Source organism: Sminthopsis crassicaudata, chromosome 5, assembly GCF_048593235.1.
Source record: "Sminthopsis crassicaudata isolate SCR6 chromosome 5, ASM4859323v1, whole genome shotgun sequence".
Taxonomy (NCBI): Eukaryota; Metazoa; Chordata; class Mammalia; order Dasyuromorphia; family Dasyuridae; genus Sminthopsis; species Sminthopsis crassicaudata.
Genome location: NC_133621.1, coordinates 198,854,709 through 198,875,922, shown reverse-complemented (window position 1 = coordinate 198,875,922; position 21,214 = coordinate 198,854,709). Strand labels below are relative to the sequence as shown.

The window sequence follows — 21,214 nt, the reverse complement described above, 5'->3', positions numbered from 1 at the left end:
ATTTTGTATTTTCTTTTTTTTTTTTTTTTTAAAGTCTGTACCAGGTTGATGTTTTACTCTCTGACCTCATATACTAGAGTAATATGGTACATCCCATTTAAAGATTCTAAGATATTTGGTGGGAAAGTATTTTAATGCATTTGGGCTAAAATTGTGTGTCAGGTGGATTTGCATTCAAGAACATGTAGTAACCATGTTAGCACCATCCTCTCCAATCTCCTATTACAACAGTAGTCTTGGGATGTGTGGAAAAGAAGTGGCTCTTGTAGTCCTTTATTCATGGAAATGAAAATATTTGTAAGCTCACTTTTTTTCCTCATAGTGGACTTAGGGAATTCTGGGTAGTTATGACTAGGCTAAATGATTTCTCCAAGACCTCCCCATTGATGGCAGAAGAACTTAAAACCCATTGCAGCGCTCATTCATACATAAAAACTAATTATTGATATAAAGAAACTTGTAACAGTGCTTTGTCCATTGCTTGTTTTAATGTTTATTTTGTTCAGATAAGATACAAGTATTGTTGCCTTAAAAAAAAACCAGTCAGTCTTCACTCTATCTTTGTTTAGTTTTCTCTTAAACTTTTCATAGCAAACTTTTTTTATCTCTAACATTAACTATCAACAATGCGGAGGCTTGATCTCAGTGACTCCTTTAAGAATGATTGATTGTCATGCATATAGCTGAAGCGACTTCCCAGAGAATGCTCATCAGCTCTAGTCACCCTGATCCTTGAACTGGTCACGATTTGGAGTTGCTATAGTTAGTTACTTAGGTTCTCATAATTATTGCTTACATTTCTGATCCCCCCCCCCCCCTCCTCCCCAACGTCTGAAATTAATTCCTATTATAATTAGGAATGTGACCAGGTTCATTTCTCAGTGTTTAGCAACTATTAAAAGAGTACTGTTATATCTGCTAGAGTCCTTTATTAGCTAGATCTAAAGAAAAATGTTAAGATGCTTTCCCCAATACCAAGGTAATAGACACCTTGGGCAATACCAAAAAGAGGTGCTATGACTAGGGCCCGGCAGCCAGCCCCTTTCATAAAGGCAGCAGGTCCCTCATGAGTCCAGACTTTCCTGGAAAGGAAGAAGAACATCATAAGCTGAAGAGCAAAAAGTATAACACAGGCAGAATGCCAGGAATTTGGTCTATATTACTGTTGATTGTGGTAGGTAATTTCCCCTGGTGTTAATAAGACCCTAAGTAGGAAACCTTGTTCCACAGACTAATAGTGGCAAATCAGGGTTTCGGCAGTTATATCCCGCATACTTGAGGTCCTGAATTTCTGGTTAGAGGAAACTGGATAAAAGGAACTTTCCTACTCATTACTATTTTTAACAGCCAGAGGTTACAAACATAGTATTTTTTTTCCTCTGAAGGTTTAACAGGACAGAGCAGTGAATAGCCCCTGGATTGGTTCCATATACGTTTGGTTAAAAAGTAGCACCCAGGATGTGCAAGGGACATGAGGGAGACAATGCTGAAAAAGTGACAAGATTATCAAGATTATCCTTGGGGATAGGAATTAACTGGGGATAAAATGTGCAAGAAGTAGACTATACATTTCAAGTCAAATTACAGAACTAATCCAGTCTCACTCTATACAGCAGTCCTCACCTGGCACAGTCTGTGATCCCATTATAGGCTTCATCCCCTACACCTTTCTTGAGAGTTTGAATTCGAGTTTTCAAAACTAAAACAAGTAGAAAAAGAAGTTATCAACTTCCTGCCTCTGGTATCTTTAAGCTGCTCGATTTCTCTGCCTCTATGTTCCAAAATGAACAAGACAGAAAAATATGACAAGGCAAATCAGAAGAGACCTACTTAGTCATAGCTCTAAAGCTAGAAGCCCATTATTTTGTTAGGTCATGTTTTCCCCGGCCTATGCAAGTTTATTGGGGGAGGAGCAGAAAGTAACAAATTGGGGAAACTAAGAAAAGGACTGGTCATTGGCTGAAAGTAAAAGAGCTCTTGTTTTTTTTAAGCATCCCTTAAAGTTGACTTAGCCATCACCCCAGACCTACTTTTGTCTCCAAGCCACCAGTTTACCCCAGACTTACCATCCAAGGGTGTCACTGCAATGGCGGCCGTTGAGCCTGCTAAGCAACCTGATGCAAATGAGTGGAAAAAATGGGCCTTCCCAGTAGCTTCATTGATACCCAGTTGGTTGAGGTTGGCAAAAAAAGGAAAATAGATGATTGAGAAAGGAATATCCCTATAGGAGAGATGGAGAAATTGCTTAGCTTTGTATAGGCCTTATACCACAAAACAAAAAGACATAGACCCAGTCCAGTAATAGGCAGAGGTCCTTTCAATTGTCTTGGGGCCCTGGGGAAGGATCCTGCCAAAACTGAAGATACTGAGGCACACACACTACCAAAGTTCCCTTTGAATGATCCTCTCCCTCTCCAATACTCCCTCCCAATGCTGGGAAACGGAACCTGATTTACAGAAAACAACTTCCACTCTTACCTTAGTAGAGTAGCACCAAGACCCCTATAGAGGCCACTCACGCCTCGAGTACGAAGCAGCTCCCAGGCAATGATGGTGGCGGAAGGCCGCTTAGGGGTGGAGTCTGTGGTATAGGGCCTGACGGGGGAAGCTGCAGATGGGCAAGTCCTATGCTGCTGACCAACTGGAAAAGATGGGAAAAACAAGCAGGCTTCCTTTTTCTCCTGCTTGATTTCCCCTTTTATGCACATGCACATCCTGCCAAGCCCAAGGGTGGGAATGGTGGAGTGGGGTACATCTAAAATTCACTGAACCAAATTTTTGGCAGAAATTTTCCAATAGGGAGCACTGGGGAATCGGCTCTCTTTATGTCTATATCTATATGTCTTAAGTATTAAGCTTGAGGATCCAGTCCTTCACAAAAGAGAAAGATGATATTTTCGCACGTCCCTCCTTTCTCTTGGGCCCCTTAGGAGTGGGAAGTATTGCTTTGCAGGTGTGAAGGGGCAGAAAGACTCCTCCTTTCCACTTGCCACAAGGACGTGAACAACTTAGTCAATCTTTGTGGACCCTCACCTAGCCGTCCTGCATCCTGCAGCTGTATCTTCAGCATTTCCATGGGAGAGGTAACCACCGCCTGGCACACTCCAGCTCCGCAGCCAGCCAGCATCTCCCTTATCAGATTGTGTTTCGACCTGCAGGGCCAGCGCAGACACAAGCCCCAGAGAGACCAGATGGACAGTCAGACTCCTTTATCATATACGGATAGCCATCCTCCTCACCCTTTGAAAGGAGTAAATTAAAGTGGTGAATGGCCAAGATGCTTCTACCCAACTCTGCTCCCAATAACTGCCATTCATATACTACCAAACCAAGGAGGAAAGGGACCGTTCTGGGGTCAAATCAGGATATTAAGAAAAAAAAGAATTTGAAATAAAAATTAAAGCCACCATGACAGGTCCTGCTTCTTCCCTACTGAGTGATTAAAACTCAATCACTTGAAAGAACAAGAGCGAAGGGTTTTTTGATTTTTTGTTTGTTTTAAAGAAATTTCAAGGCTAGTAGACATTCTACAATTATGCCTTTTCCCTTCCTCCTATCCCCAATTGCTACCAACACTTCTTTAATTTCTAGCCATGTGTGTAAACTTAGATGCACACAAACACATGCAAACCAAAAGGAATTATTCAAGCCGCCCTTTTGCCCATTACCCATCTTCTAAGAGCTGCTCTCGGAAGAAGTCATTGGCTGCCAGCTTGATAGCTTTCTCTGGAGTGACTAACGTTAGGTTCACTGCTGCCCCTGGGAATTGATACAAGAAAAGAAAAGAGACTGATCCAGTGCCAGGGTAACAAGATATATCATTGTGCATATAAGTGGCTATATACATAGTCATTCTCTTCTGAGACCTAATTCCTAAGATTAATTCTTGGATAAGTGGTTAGGGTGAATTTGGCTTCTTGGGTAGTAACTACACTCTAGAGAATCTGGGAGACCTGTATTACCCGTTTTTTAAGTCTGTGGATTCGCTTAAAGTTCCTGTTTTCATCTAGTCCTGTATTCTTGTCTCTCCCACTCTTAGAAAACAAACCAACGCCTAAAACAAAAACTTCTTAAACTGTGGGTCACAACCCTTTCATAACTGAAGGTGGAAGTTGTAAAAAATGATGTATCAGAACATGTTTAATTTATGTACCTATTTTATATTCCTATTTGCCCATGGTTGCATAAAAATTCCTTGGGGAAAAAGGGGTCATGAGTGGAAAAAGTTTCAGCCCTACCCTAGAAGACATGGAACATCTCTAATTTGCTATGGCTCTGTAGAAATTCGTTGTTTTTTTTTTTTTTTTTGTTTTTGTTTTTTAAATGCTCTGCTCATTTGGGTTTTAACGCCAAAGAGATAGAAGTGTACCGTAGTCTATGGTACATGATTTTTCTAGTGCTGATCAGTGAGGCTGATCCAGAGTAGCTGCTCAATCAGGAAGATGTAGGAAATGGCAGGGAGATCCAGTTATGTCATAATTTTGAATTCATGTTAGAGATTGAATCAGTAATGCTACAAGAGATCTTAAAAATTAAACTGACTACTAATTTCATTGGGTGGTTTACTTTTTTGAAAATCTAAAGAGTTTTTGTGACACCTATAAAATTAAACCCTTGATTCTGGGTCAATATCTTGTTTTTAAATTTTTCTAAAAGACATTAATTTAGTTTTATGATAAAATGTATGTATGGAGCCACCTCCTCTGACCCTGAACCTGATTTTCTGGACCTGAAACCAATGAATAGAGAGTTTATAACCAGGAAGACCTGGGTTCAAGTTCCTCTAACACATATTGGCTTTGGGCTCTGAGCATCCCACATCATTTCTTGATATACATAGAAGAGACTGGATCTGACTGGGAGAGTTTTTTCTTGGGAATTCCCTAACCGAGGTTCTCAAAACTATGGCCAGTGGGCCAGATGCGGCCCGCTGAGGACATTTATGTGGCCCGCTGGTTGTGGCAAATGGGCTGAGGGGGGAGACAGAGTGTGAGTTTTTGTTTTTACTATAGTCCGGCCCTCCAACAGTCTGAGGGACAGTGAACTGGCTCCCTCTTTAAAAAATTTGAGGACCACTGCCTAGAAAAATGAAATCCCATCTCTCTTCCCTATCCTAATACCATATAATTATTAACAATAATCTCATTTCATAATGATATCCTCTTGGTTAATTGTTTAAATTATATACGGGGCTTTAAAGAATTGAAAGCCTTTTGACAATGTAAGTTTAACAATTTAAAAAAAAAAGTCAATGTGTAATCTTTAATAACAGATTAAGAAGAATTTTTAGTGTAACTTTGGATTCAGTTTACATCACTTGATCTGTGCCTCAGTTTCCATATCTGGAAAATGGTCTTCAGTTTTTTTCAAACTTAAAGAATCTATATTTCCGTTATCTGCAAAATGGTGGAGTTAAAACTGATCATCTATGATCTTTGGTCTGTAAGATCCCCTTTAGTTACTTCTAATCTGTACAACATTTATAGCAGTTTCCCACTGAACCGGCAGCTAGTGCAAGACAGAGCTCCAGGCTTGGACTCATCTTCCTGAGTTCAAATCTGGCTTCAGACACTTACTTGACCCTGGGCAAGTCACTTAAACCTGTCTGCCTCAAGTTCCTCATCTGTAAATGAGCTAGAGAAGGAAATGGCAAACACTCCAGTATCTGCCAAAAAACCTTTCAACAGGGAGTTGGACACAGTTGGAACAACTGAACAACAAATACTCCATTTACTCTTGCTGATGCTGTTTGCTACATGTAATTTGTCACAACGGCTTAGGAGGGGGAGGGGGAACAAATGGGGTGGGTTGCACAAAATGGGAATTGGCCTTTCAGGAAGACCAAAATCTTCTGGCAAATTTGGGATCAGAACTAGAAAGTCGAATTCAGCCTAGAATTCTATCTGGTTTACAAGCTAATGTTACACCATGTAACCCTACGGCTGCATAGGATCCTTAACTGGGACTCCGTCTTAAAGAAAGCAGCTGTTGCCACAGGTAGAACCATGACTTATCTGCTCTAGCAGCTCATGTGTAACAGGACTTCCCCCCCCCCCCCCCAGGCTGGGGCTAAGTGACTTGCCCAGGGTCAGACAGCTAGGAAGTGTTAAGTGTCTGAGACCAGATTTGAAGTAACAGGACTTTTTTCCTCTCATGATCCCTTTTCAATTGAAAATGTTTTACTTGACCTCTGGTAGAAAAGTATATAAAATAGGTATATGAATTAAAATTATGATAATAAGTCATAAAGAAATTTAATTTTAAAAAATATATAGTGTACTTAAAAATTTACCATTTGCTAAAGATGAAAGCAAATTTGCATACTCGAGGTGTTTGTGGTGGTTTATTTTAACATAAGTCTTGGCTGTTGCCAAGTGCCCTCAGGTGGCCAGTTTCAGAAGCTTTTCTCTAGATCCCTCCGGGAAGGAATTGAAATTGCAGAAGGGCCCTTGGAGCCCGGTGCCCCCGGCCCTCACCCACCGGGCCTTGCCAACCCCTGGGGTCCCACTCATGCCCACCTCTGTACATGCCAAAAAAGCCATCCGTGCGGACCGTCTTCACCAGGCAGTCTATCCTGGAAGAGAGACAGGAGCCGGTCCCGTTCCTGGCCCATCCCCGCCCCCCTCCTGTCCCAGCCCGGCCGGGCTGCCCGCTCTTTGCCCCCGCAGGTGCAGGAATGGGCCGCGGCGCCGCCCTCTCCGCCCCCCGGCACCGGCCGAGCCCCTCGGGCTTCACCTACATTCCTTTGTAAGCCACCTTTCCATGCTGGTTCTGCAGCCGGGTCTTGGCCAAGTCAATAGGAAACACACAGGTCACCCCCACCAGCCCTGCCACTCCACCATTGATAAGCTTCGCTGGTACGCTGGGGGCGAGAAGAGAGAGGATGCGAAGAGGGGGCGGGGCAGCGGGGGAGGGGCGACCCCTGCCGCTCGAGGCCCAGCCACCCGCTAGGTTCTTCCGGGGTGGGTGGGTCAGGAAGGCAGCAGGTGGCCCCCGCAGAAAAGTGACCCCCGCCTCCAACACTGGGGCGCAAGCCGCTTCCCCCCAACTTCCCACCTCCCCACTCCGCCCTCCCCACGTCCGGGCTGCCAAGGAGCCCTAATCTCACCAGGTTTGTTCCCCACTTTCCCAGCAACCCTGTATGGCTCCCATGCCGCCTAACGCCTCTGGGGGAAGGGGCGGAGCTTCTCAAGGAGCCTCAGGCTGAGGCCCGCCCCTTCCCTGGGGGGTGGCCGAGAAGCGGGGGAGGAAGAGAAGTGGGATGGGGGGGGAGGCTTTGGGGGCCCCAGAGGGCACTTACCTAATCTCATTAGCCATCCCCATCCCTCGGGCGGGACTACGGGGCACCCTTTAGGAGCGGGGATCCCAGGCGGGCTCAACTGGGAGGGAAGAAATAGCATCCCTGGAACTGACTCCGGCCATCTTCCTTCCCCTGCCCCGGATCATAATTCTCAGCAGTCTTTAATCTAGGAATTCCCTGTCGCCCTGCCCCACAGGGACGCCCCGAGTTCCAGAAACAGCTTTAATTAGGAAATTAGGATTGTACATTCATCTAAGCAGGCCCACTGATGTGTTCGCCACAGGATCCGTTAATTTACGTTGACTTCCCGCCTAACTTAAATGAGGAAAGAGCAGCGGGCGCTCTGACAGGACAGGAGGGACGGCCAGCGGGCAGGGCCAAGGCCCGAGGGCCGAGCCAGGGGGCCTGGAGGGGACGGACTCGGTCACCTCACAGTCCGGCTGAGGGGAAGCCCTCCGAGCAACGACAGCTCCATTCTCCACCTCAGACCATGGGGAGCACCTCGAGGCCTGCAAGTGCTCACAGGGAGGACCTCGGAGGGATGAGGTGCTCCCACAAGTGAATCTCCAAGAGAAGGGATGAGGAGGAGAGAGAGAAAAGGGGGAGCTGTCAAAAGAGGCCGACGTGGACGCGCCTTTAACCTGCTCTGGGAGATAAAAACGGGAGAGGTCAGGGGAGATGTCCGCGAACCGCGGGCCGATGGGTAAATAATGGTGATCCAAGGACAGCCCAAAATCATCGAGAAAGATGGAAGAGCAAAGAGGGGATGGAGAATCTGCGGTGGACAAGAGAAAGGCAGAAATTACCCATTCTCATTCTGATTGTTTTCTCCGGGTAGGATCCTGGAACTACCAATAGAGATGGATGAAGTCGACACAAGAGTCCCAATCACAAAATAAGGGAACAACTTAAAAAAGAGCACTTGGATGCGGTTATCATTGGGCTCAGATTAACCGCATTACAATGTGCTAAAAAACCTGACAAATGTGATCCAGTCCAGGATCACTGAAAGATTCCGGAGAACTCAAGAGGTGCAATGGGGCTAGTGAAGGTCAAATGTCAATCTGTTTTAAAAAAAAGGGAAAGAATGATTTGCAAATTATAGGTCACTGGCCTTGATCTTGACAATAAGAAAAAAAATTAAAACATTTTTAAAAATAACTTTTTTTTTAAATGGCTTCCATTTCCATAGTACAGTTATTTCTAAATACCCCTTCCTCTTTCCCAAACTGACCCTCCTTTGCCAAAAAAAAAGAGAAAAAGTCAAGCAAAAACAAATAATGCAGCTGTGCGAGTCTTAATCCCATACGAATAATACAGCGACAATATCAAGAAAAGCTGGGTGACATTTTGCTACCACAGTGTCCTGACTTTCCACTGAGAACAGAGACATGCTTGTCTGAAACAATAAAGCTGTAAAAGACTAAATTTGACACTTCAGAAGTTAAATTATCTCTATTTGCAGATATCATGATGGCATACTTTGAAAATTCAAAATAGTCAATTAAAAAATCACTGGAAGTGACAAAAACAAGACATGAGATAAATACACAAATACATAATAATGATAAAATATAGCAAATATTTAGAGTTTTGGTGAATTCAGCCCTCTCATTTTCTTTCTCTTTCCCCCCCTTTTTTCCCATTCTTTCTCTAGGAAGAAATTAATCTACTTCTTCAATCTCTATTAAGAATTTTTATTTTTTTACTTTGTTAATTGCTTTAAAGAAGCCTGTTTTAAGTATGTGAGCATTGTTACTGTACAAATTCATTTGGAAAGGAAGGGAAGAGAAAAGAGGGCAATTTTTGTATCCACACTTGCCTCCAGACTGCCTCACAAGCAAGATATTCCATCTTAGTTTCAGGCATTTTTCTCTAGTGACTGAGATGCTCTTCCTTCTCCACTACACTACTGATCTCCCTGGCTTCCTTTTAAGTCCCAACTAAAATCTCACCTTCTACAAGAAGTCTTCCCCAAGCTGTCTTAATTCCAGTGTTTTTACTTTTTTTATTTCCTTTTTATTCTGCCTATATCTTTACTTTGTATATATTTGGACATTTTTCCTCTATTATATTGTAAGCTCCTCCAATGAAGGGAATATCTTTTGGGGTTTTTTGTATCCTCAACACTTAGCACAGAGTTAAGTTGATTGATTGATTTATTGACAAACGCCAAATTTGGGGGCTCAGAGCTAGATTGAAGACAAATTCATGTTTTATAACTTTCCAAACTCAGAAAGTTCAAGTAAATCTAGTCTAAAAGATTGTTGTTTGTCGTTTTCAAAGAAGACTAATATCACAGGTGTTTTTTTGACATGGACATGGAAGTTGGATTTAAATGAGGCAGAATTAAATGAGTGTCAGCCTCACTGCCTCTTCCAGAGTCATCAAAGACTAGTGGCAAGACAAAATTAAAATCGACTGGTGATGGTCTGGGTTGCAATAGATGAACTGGGGCATCTAGATTGTTTGACCAAGTTCTAAGCTCACCTTCATGGCTATTGGAACAAATTGTTTTCATCCAATCATTGCACCAGGGGAAGTCTTCATATGCTTGAGGTAGACACCCCCATCCCAAGTCACTGTTGGGTTTGAGATGTGTTGTTGATCTTCAGCCTGGTTTAGCCTATCTACCAGGATGGTTTACTGTGGGGTGGCCACTATGCATTTTATAATTTCTTGAGCCACAGGTAAAAGTTGAGTGTCAGGTAGATACCAAAGGTATGGATGAGCAACCCTGAAAAAGTAGCAAGCCTTCACACCAAAGGTGCTAATTTTCCTTGAATACCCCATATGCCCCATATGGTTATGGATTATTGGAAGAACCAAAAGGTCAAAGGCATTCAAAACTCAAAATAACAGCACAAGAAACATGAAGCCTGAGATATTATCCCTCACATCTCAGGAACAAAGAAAGCCTGACCCTAACATAAGGTTAACCGCCAAAACATAGGGCATTTAAAAAAAAAAAAAAGAGTAAAAAAATAGACAATAGATAGCTACTATAGATAGAGAAGATCAGTATTCAAACTCAGAACACAAAACTTCTTTTAAAGCTTCATGGAAAAATGTGGAATGATCACAAGCCCAAAAAGAGTTATTGAAAGAGCTTTAAAAGGACTTTAAAAATCAAATAAGAACATTTGAGAAACATTGGGGAAAAAAGAATAATGTAAGAAAAGCAAAAAAAAAAAAATCATGAAAATAGTCAATTGGAAAAAGAGATTCAAAAATTTACAGAGAGCGTAACACTTTAAAAACTAGAATTGGAAAAGGGGAAGCTAATGACTTTATAAGACATCAAGAAACAAATTTTAAAAATAAAAATAAACATCAAGAAGAGATAAAAGGATTATCAGACTACCTCAAAAATTAAGATAAATTTTAAAAATCTAGACACTATATCTCAAGAAATTAAGGAAAATTGCCCAAAGTTCTTGAGTTAGAGGATAAAATACAAATAGAAATAATCTACCTATCACCACCTGAAAGAGATTTCAAAATGAACACTTACAAGAATATTATAGCTATTTCAGAGTTTCCAGGTTGAGGAGAAACTATGCAGCAACTAGGAAAAAAAAAAATCAAGTATTGTGGGGCCACAATCAGGATAACATAAGATTTAGCAACTTCATTAAAAGACTGAAGAGGATAGAATAAAATATATTTTGAAGAACAAAGGAGATCTGCAACCAAAAATAACTCATTTGGCAAAGATGAGTGTAATCCTGCAAGGGAAAAAATGGATATTTAATGAACTAAAGGAATGTCAGGTAGTCTTGAGGAAAAGACTGGAAATGAACGGAAAATGACTTACACAAGTCAAAAGAAACACAAGAAGGTAAACATAAAATACTAATTATGAAGGATTTAAGTAGGCTAAAAAAAAGTTAAAGACTATGAAAATCATAAAATTCATAAGGAAATTATATCAAAAAAATTTAAAAAATAGAGCCCGCAAAGTGAAATTAAAGCTATCATTTATCAAAATATACTATAAAATTGTGTGTGTATATATGAGTTGCAGGGCAAGTGGGGTCAAGTGACTTGCCCAGAGTCACATAGCTAGACCATGTTAAGCATCTGAGGCCAGATTTGAACTCAGGTCCTCTTGACTTTAGAGCTGGTGTTATATCCACTGCACCATCTAGTTGCTCCAAAACTAATATTTTTTTAAAAAAAAAGGAAAATGGATAAGCAAAATAGAACAGAGAACCAGGAAGTACAACTTAATGAAAATAAGATTGGTGTTTGATGGATACATTTAAAAAAAAGGGGGGGGGGGAGGAGGTGGCACAATTATAACTAAGTATAAGGAATCCAAATAAATATAAAGGGGGAAAAAAGCAAAACCTGAAGAATGTACATTTATCATGATATTGGATCCACTTCCTATAACAAAATCTAATTGGATAATTTTTAAAAATAGTATTTTATTTTTTCAAATACAAAGATTTTCAGCATTCACCCTTGCAAAACCTTGTGTTATAAATTTTTCTTTCTCTTTCCCGTTATCTCCTCCCCAAGACACCAAGCAATTCAAGTATGGGTTTAACAAGGGCAATTTTTCTAAACATATTTCGTTGTTCATCATGCTGGTGTACAAGAAAAATCAGATCAAAAAGAATTCAAATATTTTTTAAAACAAAGTATTACTGTAATAAATCCTCAACTATGATGAGGAGGGACATTTTTATGAATCAAATTAGAAAACATTAGAAACAAAAACAGAGTTTGATTATACATAAAAGGTTTTTTTTTGGGGGTGAGGGGAATGTTTCATAAGAGGCCATATCTCTAAAACTAAAACACATTAACAAAAATATTTGCAATAAATATATCAGCTAAATGTCTAACATCTAGAATCTTACATGTAAGTCAATTTATTTATATTTTTAAGACTAAAAAGACATCCTCTCTAGTGAAATGCTGAAAGGAAATGAACAAGCAATCATTTATTGAATACTTATATAACAAGCACTGTATTAGATACTGGAGATATAAAGACAAAAATTTGAAAATCTTTGCCTTTAAGAATTTTACATTTTATTGAGGGGAAACCGTGTGTGTGCAATATGTGTATGTATGTGTGTGTATATTACATCTATAAAGAGATATATAGCTAGATATAATACATATATGTATGTTTATGTACATGTGTATAAGTGCACATATGTACAAGTTCAAAAGCCATTGACACCCCCAGTGTGAGCATGCACAGTTTGTTCTGTGTGATACAATTTTCCAGAGGAAATTTGGAACATAACTATTCTATGGCATTCTGTGGCTGGTTCCTGTTCCTTACTAAATGATGAAGAAATGAGATTTCAATTGGTCACTGGGCTGGAAGTGAATATGAAAGACTCCCATGGGGGCATCTCTTGTTTCTCCCGATGGTAACCAAGGAAAAGACTGTTAGCAACCTTCTTGTAAGTATGGGGAAAATAATGGCAGTGGCAGTAGCAGCCTCCTGCCACCAGCTGTCTGCCCCTCGTCCCGAGCCAACAGATACATGGCTGTGAGCTTGTGGTATCTGTCTGTTGCCTCTCCGCATGTTCTTTGTTGTTATGATGTACTTGAAGATATTATAGACCAAGCTATGACCCTGTGAGACCATAAAGTTCTAGGAAGTGGAATCCATACCAAATAAGCTCCACACTGAGCCATAGGAGGAATCCAGCCCAGCAGTGGAGTGGATCTGCAGTCAAGGGGCCAGTTGGCCCACTGGCCATGCCACATAAAGAAGAGAATTTGATAGAGTGAATGAATGCTTTAAACCAAATGCTTTAAGTCTGAACCCACTATCCTCAGGGACTGAAGTTATATGGAAGAGAGTGGGATTCCAGTTGGAGATAAATTTATACTTTTGTTCTAAATGATATTGGGATGAAATAGTAAATAGGTGATTCTATTGGTGACAACACACCAGACTGGAGTCTCAAGCCAATAGCAGTAGGAATAAACCCCTAAGCCCTCAGAGATACCCTTAGAACCCTCAGAAGGGGTTTCTCCCTCTGGGGTCCTGACTTGTCAGTGGGAATGGGTGTCTTCATCCTTATTAGAATAAGGATTCCCAGGGTTTATTTATATAGGTTATATAGGCATATAAAATGTATTCACTATAAATACAAGATCAATTTTGGGGGGGGGCAGAGTACTAGCAAGTGGGGAAATCAAGAAAGACTTCATGTAAGAGGTGGCAGTTGTTTTTTTTTTTTAACAGAAGCAAGAGATTTTAAGAGTCTGAGGTGAGAAGTTACACTTCAGGCCTAGAGACAGCCAGTGTAGACAGCAAAATAGTTGACAAATGTATCATATGCATGAGAGAAACAGCAAGGCCAAATCAGCCAGATCATCGCCTGTTGGATAAAGAGTAGGAGATAACAAGGCTGGTATTCAGAATTAAGGATCTGATGACTTTTTAAAATGTTTGCATGTGACAAATTGCTAGAGAAAAAATCCCAGAACTTTTCAAACCAAATTAATCCTAAATACACTGTAATCTCAAACTTATCCAGACATAGCCAAGACAATCATTTAAGACTAGATCAAAAAAGTCTCTTGAAACATCAACTGTGGAGCCATAGTGGGTCTCTTATGACCTGTTAAAGCCAAGATGACATTTAGCTAATTTTCCTGGATTCATACTAGGTCTTCAAATTTTCCTTGGAGTTGACTTCCCTTTTTCCATTATTCCTCTTTTCCACATTCAAAGAGGTAAGAAAGAGGTTGAAGAGGGGAAGTGATTTATAGGATCTTAGTATCAAAATTAAGAGACCTCATAGTTCATCTAATTCACCATTCACATTTGCTCATGAACACACAGAATGTAAGCACAGGGTCTATGTATCTGTAAAGACAACTATGTCTCCATTCTGGAGAGCGATTTGGAACTATGCTCAAAAAGTTATCAAACTGGGCATATCCTTTGATCCAGCAGTGCTACTACTGGGCTTATATCCCAAAGAGATCTTAAAGAAGAGAAAGGGACCCACATGTGCAAAAATGTTTGTGGCAGCCCTCTTTGTAGTGGTCAGAAACTGGAAACTGAGTGGATGCCCATCAATTGGAGAATGGTTGAATAAATTGTGGTATATGAATATCATGAAATATTATTGTTCTGTAAGAAATGACCAACAGGATGATTTCAGAAAGGCTTGGAGAGACTTACATGAACTGATGCTGAGTGAAATGAGCAGGACCAGGAGATCATTGTATACTTCAACAACAATACTATATGATGATCAATTCTGATGGAAGTGGCTCTCTCTTCAACAATGAGATGAACCAAATCAGTTCCAATAGAGGAGTAATGAACTGAACCAGCTACACCCAGCAAAAGAATTCTGGGAGATGACTTTGAACCACTACAAAGAATTCCCAATCCCTCTATTTTTGTCCTCCTGCATTTTGGATTTCCTTCACAGGCTAATTGTACACTATATCAAAGTCCGATTCTTTTTGTACAGCAAAATAACATGTTTGGACATGTATACATATATTGTATTTAACTTATACTTTAATATATTTAACATGTATTGGTCAACCTGCCATCTGAGAGAAGGAGTGGAGGGAAGGAGGGGAAAAATGGGAACAAAAGGTTTTGCAATTGTCAAATTACCCATGTATATATCTTGTAAATAGAAAGCTATAATAAAAAAAAGATATCTGTGTTTTGATCCCTTTGCACTGGATGAACATTCCCTAACAGAATGAACAAACATCAGACAAGATTATTATAGGAATTTAATAAATAGCTCAGATGCAAGGCTTAGGAGCATTTCGTTGAAGATATAACTAAGGAGGGGAAAACAGACTTTCTTTCTCATTCCTGTACTGCTCATGGCTTTTAGCAGTGACTTGCCCAGAGGAAGACACTCTATCCATGAGTATGAGAGTACAGCAGTTGAAGATATAGTTGAGAGCAGAGAAGAATACTCCAGACAGACACAAATACATAAAGTCAAAGAGGGGAACAAGAAGCTTTGAAAAGTGGAAACCTTGCCAACAACAGAGAAAGAGTTGACCATGGAGAAGAGCAGACTCTGGAGACTAGCTAAATGGCCTGTTGAGCAAAGGCTTCTTGATTTCCCCAGTTGTTAATAACTCTCCTATTCCTAATCACTCTGTGTATAGATTATCTTAATCTGGAAGCTCTTTGAGGGCAGAATGGATCTTGATTTTTTTTCTTTGTATCTCTAACCCCTAACTCTGTGCCTGTCAGATAATAAGTACTTAAAATGTTGATTGGTTGACCACTTGATTGGTTGATCTCTGTGATACCTTTCAATTCTGAGATTCTGTAAAGATAGCTTATCTAGAGAATTTTATTGTTTTATATCTTTGTCAGTCAAATGAGTTTGAGATCCTTTCTGAGAACCAGCAGGGAGAAAAAGTAAAGTACCAAAAGATAGCAAGCAGGAAGGATGTTACCATCCAAAGGAAAAAAAGAAAATGAGGGAAAAAATTCCCCAAAAGGAGAGGCCAATATCCTTGACTACTTTATTAATTTGGCTACTTTGTATTTTTATCTAGAATTTGTCATTGGTTTAAAGCTTTCACAAACCTTCTGGGTCCTTTCTGTCCTGATCCAGGAGCCCTTCTCTTCTTCACCTTGGCTCTGTCTCTTTGCCTCACTGCCAATCAGGAAATCCGTATGTGACAGAGCAGTTTTGACTTGAGGTTCTGAGAAAAAGTGCCATTTCAGGATAATGCTGGAGGACAAATATCATCAGAAATGTTTCTAAGAAGTAACTGTTTCCTCACCTTTCAAAATGCTGACATAGCAAAACATTCCTTGCTATACCACAGAGCTACAAAAATAGCCTGGTTCATGTTTATTCTTATTTGTACCTGAACATCCCAAAGATCTTTGATTTCGTTTTAAGAAGTTTCTTGAGGAATGAATAACTTGTGCTAAGTCACATAACCTTTAAGCCACCCAATGACAATATTTCTTCTATTTTTGTTAGTGATGATTAATTTTTTAAACTCCTCTATAAACTAGTAGAGTGAAAAAGAACCTTAGAGATCCACTTAAATCTTCTCATTTTATAGCTGGTGAGTTGCAGGTCCATGGATGTGAAATATCTTAAGATAAGTGCTCAAGTTAAGACTAAGACTCAGTTCTCCTTACTCCAGGTCTAGAGCTTTTTTCCGTCACTCCACACTGGCTATCAAAATCTCATTTTAACCAGCATGATATATATAGGATGCGGACAAAAACAGTCTTGGAGCTGGCCACTTTTATTAATACCAAAAAATTGAAACATGAGTTAAAGAATAAAGTTTCATTTAACTCCAGATATGACTAAAGCACAAATAGGCTGGATTTTTTTTTTTTTTGCCTGAATGTGACTTTTGCCTCCCCCCCTCACAGAATCTTTCCTCTGTGTTCTTTGTTAGTGTTACCATCACTAATTAAAAAAAAAAAAACATAATTCTTGAATTTACTCAGTGTTTTTCTTCAGAGGACCTTGAAAGTACTTCATAGATGTGCTTTCCTGGTGGGAGTAGGGAAATGGGCAGAACAGTACCCTGTGTTTATAGAAGGAGCAAAGGAAACAAACCCCAAGGTCACAAAGAAAAAAGAACTGGGCCTAGAAGCAGTTTTTCAATTTACAGGCTCATATTCGCTTCCCTAGATGGCTTGATTCCAACTATCTCCTGCCCTCTCCATCCAGGAAACTCTCAGGGTCCCTAGCCAGCAGATCTTTTGTCTGAGGGAGTGGGAAGTTTTAGAGGAAGATTTCTTGCAGGGCAGTGCAGCCATTCTCCAAGGACAGCATTCTCTAAGCCTTGAAATGGGCTTTTAGGAGACTGAAAATGCTACAAGAATCCACAGGGTGGATCATTGAGTCTTCCCCAGCACAGAATTGCCAAAAGTGAATTCAATGGGACCCATGGTATCTCCTGCCAGGATCTTGTTCCTTTTCTTCTTGCCATCCAGGCCTATATCCTGTCTTACACATTTCTGTTCCTATTTCCCATCCACGTTGACTCTCCTAGGCACTTCTCTAGGCTAGTTTTTCCAGAAACTCATCTGATCAAAGGCATTAGTGACTAAAAATTTACTATGGAAAGCGTCTCAGTTGATAACGATATTTTGAGAGGGGTCTTCTAAAGATAATTGCCTTAGAATTTAAAAGCAGCTCAAATTTGCATACTAAGATCAGCCAATCAATCAGTGGTGGATGCATCTATACATACATGCATTTGGAGATGGGGAAAGGATTTCGAGGCCCCTGAAGCACACATCTGCTGAGTAGAACTCAAATTTCTCCCCTCAGTATCATCCATCATCTACTCTCTCCAGATTTTTCAGTAGCTTCACTGTGATGTGAAAGTCTAGCTTTGGTGGAAAAGGGGAGGACTTGTTCCTGGCTTGTCCTCGGGTTCCTGTCCTTAGCTTCAGGAACCCTATTACCTCCAGCCGAAATTATTACTTGAGTTTTCTAACTGGCTTCCCTCCCATCAGTTCTTTGCTTAGCTAATACACACATACCATCAGATTAAATCTTCCAGGAAAAACAAGCCTTGAGCAAAACCTTCAGGCAAGAGGACTTCCAGCTGCTCAAGTTCAAAATCCTGTTCTTTTTCTAAGTTCTAAGGAAATTTCCTTATTGTCCCAAGTGCTGCTTAATTCTCAATGTCATGAGAAGCCTCCCAACTCCTGTAATTCATTTGGTTTCCTTATTATGTATGGGAGTCACAGGAAAGAGCAATACAGTCCATTATTCAATCACTGCCCCACTTTTTTTTTTTAAACTAAAAGTCTGTTTCTGAGCACATGTGAGCAGAAAGAAAACTTACCTTTTTTTCTTCTATAGGGTGCCTAGAGCTTCTTCCCCATCCCAAGTTATAACAGGATGCCTTTTCCATGTAACTAGGGTGGCAAGCTTGCAAATTCACACCCCTTGTGGACTAAGAGCAGTCCTCCCTCCCCTTCTCTCATCACCAGGGACAGTTTATTCACTCAGGCATATCAGGGCCGTGTAGAGCTCTTCTATGCCCTCCTCTTCCTCTACCCCAGCCCCCAAACCCCCCTCTGCCAGGACTTGTCCTTTTAAATAAGTTTACTTTGCTATAGTAACCAAAAGTGGCTACCCACTTACCTGAGCCAAATCCCACCTGCCCAGGCTAAAAGAAGATAGATGTTCATTTGGTGACCACTGTTTGGGTCAAAGGCTCAGTGTGGGAGAGGATCTCAGCCAGCCTGATGGGGAAGCCTGACCACACAGTCACGGGCCTGCAGTGCCAGAGAGAATGAAGGGACAAGAGGAGGAGGGAAAAGGGGAGGAGGAGCTGGAAATCAGGGAAAATTCAGATCAAACAGTCATTTCCCAAAGAGAGTCTAGTTTAGGCTCCACCTCCCAATTTGATACATTTGCAAACTGCAGGTAGCTTGTTTTTATTATACAGATTTAATAGAGTCTAGGTTTTTTGTTGTTGTGTTTTTGTTTTTAATGTGGGAAGATAGGATGTGAATTTCCTGCTGGTAGATCTGTAAATTGGTTCAATAGGTCTGGGAAACACTTTGTACTTATGAAAGAAAAGTTATAAAATATTCATGTCTGTCTCTAGAGCAAGGCTTCTTAAACTTTTTCCATTTGTAATCCTTTTCACCTGAGAAATTTTGATGTGACCCCAAGTATATAGGCATGTAAAATAATCAACCAAACATTTGCTGATAATAAATCATGATTTCGAAATGCTCACATTCAGTGTCCGAAACTTTGCTCTAGAGCTAGGACTATTTCACAAGGAGGTTGTTGACATCAAAAAACCTCAAAGGACCCACATAGACAAAAATGTTCACAGTAGCATTATTTATGCTGACAAAAATCGGGGAACAAAATGCCTATCCAGTGATTGGCAAATAATTGAACAATTTATGATAGCTAACCAAAGATTACTATGCTGGAAGAGTGAGAATTAAAAATTCCGAAAACCATGGGAAGATGTGTAAGAAGTGATGCCAGTTTAAGAAAGTGGAGCCAACAGAATAAGAAACATGTTAACCAATGATTAAAGATAATAGTTTGGGTATTGTCCACAAGCTTTGGGTTGAGTACAGTGGATAATGATGATAGAGTTTCAGTCTTCATTATTCCTTTCCTTTAATAATTGGTAAACAACAAATGAGAAAAAATGACATGGTTGCAACCATGCTAAATGATTTTGCTTAACAGAGAATATATTTTGTATTAAGAAAGGAGAAAAAGGGATAAGTAAGCTTTTAAAAAAGATTTTGCTGGAAACTGAATCAATGACCATCAGTAGGAGAATGGCTGGATAAGTTATGGTGTATGAAAATTATGAAACATTATTGTTCTATAATAAACAATCAGCAGGATGATTTCAGAAAGACCTGGAGAGAACAGATGCTAATTGAAATGAGTAGAGCCAAGAGAACATTGTCCACAGCAACAATGATCAATTCTGATGGATATAGTTCTTTTCTTTCTTTATTTTTTTTTAAATAACTTTTTATTAACAGAACATATGCCTGGCTAATTTTTTACAACATTATCCCTTCTGTTCCGACTTTTCCCTTCCCTCCTTCCACCCCCTCTCCAAGATGGCAGATAGTCTCATACATGTTAAATATGTTGTAGTATATCCTAGATACAATATATGTGTGCAGAACCATGTAATTCTCTTGTTGCACAAGAAGAATTGGATCAGAAAGTAAAAATAACCTGGGAAGAAAAACAAAAAATGCAAACATTTCGCACTCCTTTCCCAGTGTTCCTTCTCTGGGTGTAGCTGATTCTGTCCATCATTGATCAACTGGAACTGAATTAGATCTTCTCTATGTTGAAGATATCCACTTCCATCAGCATACATCCTCATACAGTATCATTGTTGAAGTGTATAATGATCTCCTGGTTCTGCTCATTTCACTCAGCATCAGTTGATGTAAGTCTCTCCAAGTCTCTCTGTATTCATCCTGCTGGTCATTTCTTACAGAACAATAATATTCCATAATATATAATATACCACAAATTACCCAACCATTCTCCAATTGATGGGCATTGATTCATTTTCCAGTTTCTAGCCACTACAAAGAGGGCTGCCACAAACATTTTGGCACATACAGGTCCCTTTCCCTGCTTTAAGATCTCTTTGAGAGATAAGCCCAGTATTAGCACTGCTGGATCAAAGGATATGCACAGTTTGATAACTTTTGGGCATAGTTCCAGATTGCTCTCCAGAATGGTTGGATTCTTTCATAACTCCACCAACAATGCATCAGTGTCCCAGTTTTCCCACATCCCCTCCAACATTCATCATTATTTGTTCCTGTCATCTTAGCCAATCTGACAGGTATGTAATGGTATCTCAGAGTTGTCTTAATTTGCATTTCTCTGATCAATAGTGATTTGGAACACTCTTTCATATGAGTAGAAATAGTTTCATTTTCATCATCTGAAAATTGTTCATATCATTTATCAATTGGAGGATGGCTTGATTATGAAATGGATTGATTTCTTATAAAATAGAATCAATTCTCTATGTTTTGGAAATCAGTTATCAGAACCTTTAACTGTAAAAATGTTTTCCCAGTTTGTTGCTTCCCTTCTAATCTTGTCTGCATTAGCTTTCTTTGTTCAAAGGCTTTTTAATTTGATATAATCAAAATTTTCTATTTTGTGATCAATAATGATCTCTAATTCTCCTTTGGTCACAAATTCCTTTCTCCTCCACAAGTCTGAGAGGTAAACTATCCTATGTTCCTCTAATTTATTTATGATCTCGTTCTGTATGCCTAAACCATGGACCTATTTTGATCTTATCTTGGTATACAGTGTTAGGTTTCAGTCCATGCCTAATTTCTGCCATACTAATTTCCAGTTTTCCCCGCAGTTTTTTGTCAAATAATGAATTCTTATCCCAAAAGTTGGGATCTTT

The 21,214-nt window shown here is 40.0% G+C and overlaps 1 protein-coding gene and 1 long non-coding RNA gene across 9 annotated transcripts; one reads left to right on the top strand and one right to left on the bottom strand.

Annotated features, from left to right (window-relative positions):
• Positions 1 to 484: 484 nt before the first annotated feature.
• On the bottom strand, positions 485 to 18,923 carry SLC25A18 (solute carrier family 25 member 18). 7 transcript variants are annotated; one of them, XM_074266821.1, is made up of 11 exons: positions 18,415 to 18,923; positions 15,867 to 16,014; positions 7,301 to 7,379; positions 6,740 to 6,862; positions 6,519 to 6,574; positions 3,669 to 3,759; positions 3,034 to 3,152; positions 2,479 to 2,641; positions 2,067 to 2,221; positions 1,624 to 1,699; positions 485 to 1,082 (listed from the first exon to the last, which is right to left on the bottom strand). In XM_074266821.1, the coding sequence occupies exons 3-11, from the start codon at positions 7,321 to 7,323 to the stop codon at positions 932 to 934; spliced, it is 957 nt and encodes a 318-aa protein (XP_074122922.1). In that variant the 5' UTR covers positions 7,324 to 7,379; positions 15,867 to 16,014; positions 18,415 to 18,923; the 3' UTR covers positions 485 to 931. The 7 variants fall into 7 exon arrangements, with proteins under 7 accessions (XP_074122922.1, XP_074122921.1, XP_074122924.1 ...); XM_074266820.1 differs by having other exon boundaries at positions 15,867 to 15,985; XM_074266823.1 differs by lacking the exon at positions 18,415 to 18,923 and adding an exon at positions 18,113 to 18,213 and having other exon boundaries at positions 15,867 to 15,985.
• LOC141542435 (uncharacterized) lies at positions 6,950 to 8,461 on the top strand. Of its 2 annotated transcripts, none has more exons than XR_012482154.1 (2): positions 6,950 to 7,111; positions 7,584 to 8,461. It is a non-coding gene; the product is annotated as an uncharacterized LOC141542435 (long non-coding RNA). The 2 variants fall into 2 exon arrangements; XR_012482153.1 differs by having other exon boundaries at positions 6,993 to 7,111; positions 7,497 to 8,461.
• Positions 18,924 to 21,214: the final 2,291 nt, after the last annotated feature.

Excerpts from the sequence above, each read along its gene's own strand:
- SLC25A18 (XM_074266819.1), bottom strand. The coding sequence starts at position 7,152 with ATGGGAGCCATACAGGGTTGCTGGGAAAGTGGGGAACAAACCTG. Across the intron at positions 3,760-6,518 it reads CTTTTTTGGCATGTACAGAG|GGGCAGCAGTGAACCTAACG; the intron begins GTGGGCATGAGT and ends ATCAATTCCCAG. Across the intron at positions 2,642-3,033 it reads GCAGGATGCAGGACGGCTAG|TTGGTCAGCAGCATAGGACT; the intron begins GTGAGGGTCCAC and ends CATCTTTTCCAG.